Here is a 9,883-nt window from a genome sequence, read left to right as displayed (position 1 = left end):
CACACACACACACACACAAATAGCTTGGGGGCAATCTGAATTTTGATAACTAACCCCAAAGGTCATGGTCTTTCTACCCAATCTGTATTTCCCAATATGTGGTTTCCTTAGGCATGATAGGAATCCTTCCTGAAGGGATACTTTAGAAAAGTGCTGATTCCTGGGCCCTGTGCTATTGAATTCTATCTTCTGAAAAGTAGCCTAGGAATATGAATGTCTAACAAGATTCTTTGAAAATTCTGCAGTACAGTGAAGTTTGTGCACTACTATTATAATCTTTGCTGACATAGCGTCTCAAACAGTAACCTGGGCTGGTGTAGAACTCACTCTATAACTCAGACTGGCCACTAGCACCCTGAGAATGTCTTTGCCTCAGTCTCCTAGGCAGTAGTCTCATAAACATAAGCTACTGTGTCACACTTTGCCTGTGACCTTGAAGATTGTCAGTAGGACCTATCTCCAAAGACTTACAAACAAGTGGCTGATCTGACTCCTAAAACAAACAAACAAACAAATACCAACCAAACAAAACCCCCATGTTCTTATGGCTTGAGGGGACAGAATCCAAGATCCCGTAAATACAGGGTAAAGACTGTCACTTAGATATAGCCCCAGATGCTAGTCAATCCTTGAATCACAATATCCTTTAACTTTAGATGTCTCTTTAATACACATATTAAAGCCATATTCTTTCTTTCCTTTTCCCATTTCCCATTAACTCAATTCTGGTCACATAGGAAACATTCTCAGCATTAGAAAATGAAGGACATTCAAAACAGCATTTAGGTCATTGGTAGATTTCTTGGGGTTTCTAGATCCTTTCCACCATAGCAATTATTCTAAAAGAATTTTAAAAATGAAAATACCAAACGAAATTTCACACATATACAGTTGGATATTTATCGACTCATATGTATGAACTTCCATGAATCTGAAAGGATTATGAAAGATAATGCATGGAAAGAGAATTTAAAATATGTGATGAAATTAATTTTCTTTCTAGGCTTTTAAGAAATATAAAGGAGAAGTCAGTTCTGGAGCACTGATGTTAGACCTATAAAAGGATCATGGCTAGCATTCATTTAACACTAGTTCATGATAACTAAAGAAAAAGAAATCAAAGATGAGGTCATGTAACTAACAGAGCAGAGACAGGACTACGGTCAAGTTTTCTGGTTCCATTTTATTTTTACAGACACTGATTTGGGATCTTTGTTTTTCTTCCCTTCCATTTCTTCCACTGTCCTTCCTATTTTTAGTATATTTCCCACAGTCCACCTAAGGAGTTCAGACATGATTATATCGATGTTAACTTATGTTAAGAAAAGTATACTTAATTCTTGCATGCCCAAACTTTTCCCACATGTATGAGTAAGGACTTGTGAGAAAGAAATCATACATCACACAGCTACTATCAAGTCACTAATGAATCTAATAAGTGTTTATCATATTTCTACCATGCCATTGGCACAGCAGTAATAACTACATGGACCAGAAAATATTATAACTTAGTGAGAATAAACACAGCAAAAGAGAAAAATTAGCAATGTTTTCTATTACTTACTAGTGGGGACTTCTAAGGAGAAAAAGAACAGAGGGTGAATATGAATTCAAGGTGTCTCACTGTGTGTGTGTCTTTCTATCTCTGTCTGACTGTCTGTCTGTCTCTCCCTGTCTGTCTCTCTCTCTATGTCTCTGTCTCTGTCTCTCTGTTTCTGTCTCTGTCTCTGTCTCCGTCTCCGTCTCTGTCTCTGTCTCTCTCTCTCTCTCTCTCTCTCTCTCTCTCTGTGTGTGTGTGTGTGCATGTGCGTGTGCGTGTGTGTGTGTGTGTGTGTGTGTGTGTGTGTTAGTAGTAGGCAGAAGAGTCATAGCAGAAATAGTGGAGTGAGGGTGGAGGGATTGGATTTTAGTCGAGCCCATCAAGATGGGTTTCTTTAAGAAATAGAAACCATAACTTGTGCACATAAAATATTCATTAATGCTCAAGAGAATCTCAACACTAATCTCTGCAGAAAATGATAAAAATAATGACAGGTTTGGGAAGCATCACAAGAGACAGAATCCTGATGTTTTGCTGCTGTCTTGATCTCCAGGTGGCAGGAAGTAGAGAAAAGAGAGATGACATAATCAAAATGACCTCTGCCTTTCAAGGAGCTCAGGAAGCATTTGGTTAGTGTCTGAGGTGAAAAAAAATCCTGATGGTTTTAGTTTCATATAAAGGAAAAGTTTACTTGGAATACAGAATTTAGAGACTAGAATTAAGATTGATGAGAGATATTATTTTGTTAAAGAAAGTCCAGAGAACATGAAGTAATGCCAAGACAACTTGGCAAGATGATATGTGACTTAAAACTTGATGAAAATATTGAAAAGTTCAGACATTTGATTCATCCAAATATGTAATTAATTATGAGGCTTTGGACTGAAGTGTGAAATTTATATAGTTGATGACTAATTCAACATTTTTGAGAGCTTTCCACGTACAACACAGAGACAATGCTTCGGAGACACAATGGGGAGCAAGATGCCACTGTTATTCACTGTGGTAAATGCATTACTTTTCTATCTGGGCTTCTATCCAGAGTACAACTCCCAACTTCCCTTGCAGTTAGATGTGATCTGTGGGTAAGTTCTGGTCAATAGAATTAAGTGCATATGATGGACACTCCTCTTAGGCATACTTTAAAAGCCTAAATATAACAGAATCTTGCAGTACACGGATCTGGGGTTCCCAAGTCACCTTCTATGAGGCAGTCTACCAAATGTGTGATAAAACATTATGATACTTATGTCTCTAGTGCTAAAATACTGATATTCTAAGCCATCTCATGTTATCAAACAAATATAATTATTAACTAGTAATTGGACAGATATTTACAGTCTGTATAATTCTTTCTCATAGCAAATGATTCTGGCCATAACTTTAAGAATTAGATTTTTTTCCATTACACATGAGTTTAATTAATGATTATAGGGTACTGAATAACTTGGTCTTAATCATACAGGTAATACAAATAGGGAAGCTATTTCAAATCACTGACATTTAAATATCCAGAATAAATGGGTAGGACAAACATGGTGATAAGGCAATTGTTAAGCATATGATAAGTATAGATAAATTCTTCAGGAGATTTAAAAGAGGTAGCTAGCATTCTAAGTTGAAGGAACTATAAAAAGTCCTAGTGCAATGATCCTCAACCTTCATAAAGCTGTGACCCTTTAATATAGCTCTTCATGTCATGGTGATCTCCCACCACAAAATTATTCTGTTGCTACTTCATAACTGTAATTTTTTTTTAAAGATTTATTTATTTATTATATGTAAGTACACTGTAGCTGTCTTCAGACGCACCAGACAAAGGCGTCAGATCTCATTATGGGTGGTTGTGAGCCACCATGTGGTTGCTGGGATTTGAACTCATGACCTTCTGAAGAACAGTCAGTGCTCTTCCCCGCTGAGCCATCTCACCAGCCCCATAACTGTAATTTTGCTGCTGTTATAAATTGTAATGTAAATATTTGTGTTTTCCAGTGGTCTTAGGTGACTCCAAAGGGGTTGCAAGCCCCCTGGTTGAGAACCACTTTTCTAGTGGAATAGGCAGGCTTCGTTGCATTTGCAAATGATGTAAGAGAAATGGCAAAAGAAAAAATGGAGAATGTTCCTGTAAAAATTGACATGCAGTCTGAGTAGAGAACAGAAACAGAAGAACATTGGCTTTTGTTCTGATGTTACAAGGGATGTGTGAACAAGCAATGCAGTTTTATGAAGGAAAATAGGAACTTGTAATTCAATATAAATAAAAAAATATATTTACTGAGTGCCTACCAGAGGAAGGACTTTCCAAAAGTGTACTGAGGATACAGAGAGGAGATAACAAGGACACAGTCTTTGCTGTAAATACACTTATAATCTAGTAGAGGAAATGGCCAAACATGACTGCAACACAATGCTGAGCAAGATAAACATAAATAAGAATGGTAATGGGCTTCAGGAGATAAGAGGCATGGGAAGTGACATGGGAAGGGCACAGGAAAGAAAGGTGCCATTTCATACAGGAGGTGCATTGTCAAGATAGACCTTGGAGAAATCATGTCACCGTGGTTGGTTATAGACAGATGAATTCACAGAGATAACATAACTCAAACGGCAGTGATTTATCAATATTTTGAGCAAGAACTCCTGTTTTGTCAGCAACTAAATCTTTACATGTGATTATTATATACAGGACATTGAAATGAAGTTTATTCTTCCTGTGTGATGGCTAGGACATGGAAACAAACTTTTGTGGTGACATAAGAGTAATAGAAATTTCTGTGTGAGCAAAACTGCCTAACATGCGATGGTTTACTCCTAACCACCACAGCAAAGCAGAAAGCGAAAACCTGAGATTCATTTATACCACCACAGGCAACTAATAATCAAATCACTGAGATGTATCACTACTGAAAGGCCACTTGCCATGAACAAGGCTTCATAATTTTCAATCATCTTCTGGACCACAGCTATGATGGCTGTGCTCTCTTCAGCTCTGGCTGAGCTCTGGACAGAATATTCTTTGTCTGATGACTTCTGCTTGTGGAGCAGGTTGGGTCCAAATATGGTGGCTAAGTTCAGAGATGTCATTTTGTTCCCAGTGACCTATGGGTGAAGAAAACCCAAAGACTATTAAGTTTTATGTTGCTCTTTAAAATTATAGGTGATTCAATACGCTATGATAAATTTTCATTAGTAATTTTTCTTGCCTGAAAAATATCACCTTTGTCAAATCTAAATGGGGATGATAATATTCCATTTGATATCCATAAGATATCCATAGGATATTTTGGACTGAGGATAAAATTTCAATGGTCATCTTTTTTTTTTTTTTAAAAAAAGATTTATTTATTTATTATATGTAAGTACACTGTAACTGCCTTCAGACGCACCAGAAGAGGGCATCAGATCTCATTACGGGTGGTTGTGAGCCACCATGTGGTTGCTGGGATTTGAACTCATGACCTTCTGAAGAGCAGTCGGTGCTTTTCCCCGCTGAGCCATCTCACCAGCCCAATGGTCATCTTAATAGCACAGTAAGTAAAATGTTGCAGTTCTTAAGTGTTTATTATAAATCTCTTCCTATTTAATATTCCCAATCCATTTGTCCTTAAAAAATATTGATGTTTCCCCCAGAGCTCCCAGGGACTAAACCACCAACCAAAGAGTACACATGGAGGGACCCATGGCTCCAGCTGCATATGTAGCAGAGGATGGCCTAATCTGGCATCAGTGGGAGGGGAGACCCTAGATCCTATGAAGGCTCAGTACTCCCGTGTAGGGAAACACTAAGGTGGTGAGGTAGGAGGGGATGAGTGAGCACCCTCATAGAAGCAGGGCATGGAAGATGGGATGGGGGAGTTACAGAGAGGAAACTGGGAAAGGGGATAACATTTGAAATGTAAATAAATAAAATAACTAAAAATAATGATAATATCGATATTCAGTGATCACCTATCAACATGTCTCTTTATCTGTTCCTTTATCAATCCATACCATCTTCACTGGTCCATCTGCTCAGCTATCAACAGATCTAGTTGTTCAAATGCATTACTAAGTTCCTGTTTGCACAGACACCTATGGTATAGTTGTTGGGGTTTTTTACCTCTGATATCTAGAGTCTCATTCCATAGCCTATTTTGTAACTGGCTTCTTGTCTCTTACCAACATGTTGCATCAATCTCCCAATTTCAAACAATTTTCCTTCTTCCCTTTTTTCTGGGCTGTAAGCATCCCATTGCACAAAACTGATCATGATTTCTTTTAAGCACAGCCAAGTGATACGCCTTTGTGTCATTTTCAGTCTTTTGTTACTATAAATAAGGTACAGAAATATCTACAAAAAGATATCTTATGTGCTTGGCTAAGCACTGTCTTGGGAGTCATTTCTCCAAGTTAAATCATTACAATCAGGAATATGAGAATTTTTAAAAGCTTGGTAATCCTTTTACTTACTTGTCTTTTTTTATTTTCACATGGGAAGGAAAATCTAAATATCTCTAATCCAGTGTTTATCATGGCAGTAGTAAAATTTAGTGACAGTCTTTACTTTGCTTCAGGTACTGTCCTAGGCTATTAAGCAACTTCAAAGAATACACATGGGGGGACTCATGGCTCTAGCAGCATGCATATAGCAGAGGATGGCCAAGTCGGTCATCAATGGGAGGAGAGGACCTTGGCCCTGTGAAGGTTCTATGCTCCAGTGTAGGGGAATACTAGGGTCAGTAAGCAGGAGAGGGTGGGGTGGTGAGCAGGGGGAGGGGGGAGGGAACAGGGGCTTGTTTTAGTTTTTGTGGTTTTTTTTTCTTTTTTTTCTTTTTTTGGAGGGGAACCTGGGAAGAGAGATATTGTAAATAAAGAAAATATCTAATAAAAAAATTTTAAAAAAGAACATTAAATCCTAGTAGCTTCCCTTCACCTTTAGTTGTGCCAGCCACAGGTGTTTCTACATGGGGCTTTATGTACCCTATAGGGCAAAATGTCCCCCAATGAGAACTCTACTGGTCTCTATGATTCTCATTTCTCTCATTAACATTAGCTGAGAATGCTGATTACTGTCAGGAAAAAGATGCATCCCCAACCCCAAGAAGATCCATACCATCTTTGAGACAGTATGTGGTTGCCCCGCATAGGAATCAGGAATCCTTATGGAAGCCCTCAGGTCTTCCCATGTGAAGCACTGAACTGGTGCAAGTACTGTTCTACAAGCTCAGCACAGAACTCAGAGGGTTTCATTTTTAGAAACAAAGCCATTTTCAGGTAAACAAGTCACCACCAAGGAAAAGTATTGCCTGTGTTGAACATCACAAAATCAAAAAGACAATGCTTTTTCTGCAGGACCTTTATAGTTACATGGCCTTTGTTTTATTTCACTAGCATGAAGCTTCATAAGTTTTCATTCTAGTTTTTAATCCTCTTCCTGGAAATTCATGGTTAAGGAGAAAATAAAATACATGTCATTTTCCAGTTCCTCCTTTTAGAACTTGGAGGTGTCAGGAAAGCTTCCCCATCCCCCTTAAAAGTAAAATTGGGGTTTTCTCTTCTCTCCTCTCTCTCTCTCTCTCTCTCTCTCTCTCTCTCTCTCTCTGTCTCTATCTCAACATGAAGAAACTGAAGATTTTGTTTTCAGTTAAAAGAATGTTTAGTACAAGGACAATCCAGAGCTCTGTTTCCGCTTTCTCCTTCTCTGGTTGCTATTCTGGGAATGCAATACTATCCATCTGTAAAACTGCATATGCATTCCAGCTGCATCCCCAGCTGCTGTGGTTTATTCTCCCTGTTTTATGTTTTGTTTTGCTGTTTATGAAACTGTGAGGGAGACTTGCTTCTGGTTATCTCTCCCCTTTGCTCCCCATATTTTAATATATACTCATATGGATATTACTTACTCACTTAATTAAACTATATGTGATCTCTCTAGGTAATAGGAGCATTCAAAAATAGGTCATTATTGCATGATTTAGTTAGCTAGCCAATTCCAGGAAATCTTCTATCTTCACTAAATAAGCATCCCAGATCATTTCTAAACACCATATAAATAGCTCACATGTATTAAAAGTCCAGTGTGTCCAGACATCATATCTAGGGACTTTCCACAGACATAGTCAGCTCTTTCTCTAGATAAGCTTATGTGTAAAGCAGCTGTGCTGTGGTCATTATTTTATAGATAGCGGGGCAGTAAATCGGAGAGCCAGGAGTAGGCGGAACTATAGGGAGTGAAAGCATACAGCTGTGTTGGTGCCAGCGTTTTGTACATCACATAAGTGTACTTCGTCCTATTCAATTTCTATGACAGACTCTATGCCATCATGGGCAGAAGGGAAAATGAGCTTTTAAGGCAAGACTAGAGGAGGTTGAGGCAAGTGAGGCACAATCTTGCTGAAGTTCCAAAGCCAACTTTTTGTGTTCTAGAAGCAAGTACCTCCTCAAAGATCAAGAAGTATAGCTCCACATTAGTTCTTTGTTGCTTCTTATCTAGTCCCTCTAAGAACTTGATGCCAGCTATGGACTTTCTCACCAAACAAATGCCTAGTCACACCACATTTTATTCTTACTATAATATTTTTTAAAAGGGAAATGAAACATTTCAGAAACTTGAAATTTTCTTTTTCTCCTAAGTGGCAAAGAAAATACCAAGTCTAACAGAATGTAATAAAACAAAATTAACACAAGAAAACAAATTAAATAAAATACCACCATTTTCCTCAACACATCAGTGGGTAAACCAACAATTTTCCTCAATATATGAACATACATTTTAGTATATATCTTCATGATCTTAACCAACTTAGAGTACATTGAATTTTAAACACATTTTATCAAGGACATGATATTTTTACTTTGCAGATGAGGAAGTGTTGGCCTTTGCCAGCCCTGCCTCTGTTTTCCCTCCTCTTCCTCTTTCACAAAGATGGGGCTCTGGCAAAACATTGTGAGCATCTAGATATTTTTTTTTTCTTTTTACTATTTGGAGTCAGTTTTCTTCCATGATGCACTCTGTAAAAAATGTCATGGTCTAACAAATGGCTAACACAAACTAAAAAATAGGTAGAAGAGCTAGACAAATACTCTGTTCTTTGACTCCAATTTACGGTATGGTAGGCTGCCCTCCTATCTGCTTCTACCCATTCTGTGTTCCCTACCTGTTCATTCAACTACAAAAGTCTAAGCAAAGAACTTCTCCTTTGTTCCTCTACCCCCACCATTACTAACTTTTATTCCTATTCCATGCTTACATGGCTCATCTCAATTTCCCATACGCTATTTAAAATGTAGCTTTTACCCAGCCTGCTCCATGGAGCCATTTGCAGGTCTTCTAGGTCATGACTATCCCTTTTCTCAGTGTCTGAAGAGATTTGGTACTACATTCATTGATTCAGTTTATCTTCTATCCCATCTCCTCCACCTTCTAGACTCCTGTTTTCTCTATTGCCTTTGATAAGAGGAGCTTTCTAACACTCATCTCTCCTCTCGTATCTCTGTCTGTCTGTCTCTTTCTCTCTCAGAATAAGTTATATCATCTGTTTTACAATGCTCCCAAGGTTCATATCTTAGCAGAATGAGAGAATCTGGCCACAGAAACATTCTGTACTAATCTGCTACTTAAGTCCTACACGGCTACCTGCTTATACTTACTTCCTTTTTTTTTGTTGTTTTCCTTTTCTTTTTTTTATTAGAAGTTTTCTTTATTTACAATATCTCATTTCCCAGGTTCCCCTCCAAAAAATAAAAAAATAAATAAAATAAAATAAAAAAACTAAAACTAAAAAAAAAAAAAATCCTGTTCCCTCTCCCCTCCCCCTGCTCATCAACCCACCCTCTCCTGCTTCCTGGCCCTGGCATTCCTCTATACTGGGACATAGAACCTTCACAGGACCAAGGGCCTCTCCTCACATTGATGACCAACTAGGCCATCCTCTGCTACATATGCAGCTGGAGCCATGAGTCCTACCATGTGTATGTACTCTTTGGTTGGTGGTTTAGCCCCTGGGTGCTCTGAGGGTACTAGTTAGTTCATATTATTGTTCATCCTAAGGGGCTGCAAACCTTTCAGCTCCTTGGGTCCTTTCTCTAGCTCCTTCATTAGGAATCCTGTGCTCTACTTCTTTATTAGTTGGGTACTGTCAGAGTCTCTCAGGAGACAGCTATATCAGGCTCCTGTCATCCAGCACTTGCTGGCATCCACAATAGTGTCTAGATTTGATTACTTTTAACCTGTCCAAGGAAGTAATGTTGTCCTTCTATTTTTCCTGCCTTTTTTAAACTTAGTAATTTAAACTGGCTGTAGTTAAAGACAGCTGGACATTCACTAGTTGCAAAATCTATCTGATCATCAGCCACTATGACTTC

At 38.3% G+C, this 9,883-nt stretch overlaps 1 protein-coding gene across 5 annotated transcripts in view; it reads right to left on the bottom strand.

Moving 5' to 3' along the window:
• The window catches only part of Arhgap6 (Rho GTPase activating protein 6), a 484,877-nt gene that overhangs the window by 23,002 nt on the left and 451,992 nt on the right, over positions 1 to 9,883 (bottom strand). For all 5 annotated transcript variants that reach the window (XM_031371330.1, XM_031371345.1, XM_031371361.1 and 2 more), the window contains one exon: positions 4,460 to 4,639. In XM_031371330.1, the coding sequence (XP_031227190.1) occupies positions 4,460 to 4,639 (180 nt within the window). The remainder of the gene's footprint in view (positions 1 to 4,459; positions 4,640 to 9,883) is intronic.

The sequence above is a fragment of the Mastomys coucha genome, chromosome X, assembly GCF_008632895.1.
Source record: "Mastomys coucha isolate ucsf_1 chromosome X, UCSF_Mcou_1, whole genome shotgun sequence".
Classification (NCBI taxonomy): domain Eukaryota; kingdom Metazoa; phylum Chordata; class Mammalia; order Rodentia; family Muridae; genus Mastomys; species Mastomys coucha.
Note: the sequence above shows the minus strand (reverse complement) of the source record. Positions and strands in the feature narration are given on the sequence as shown.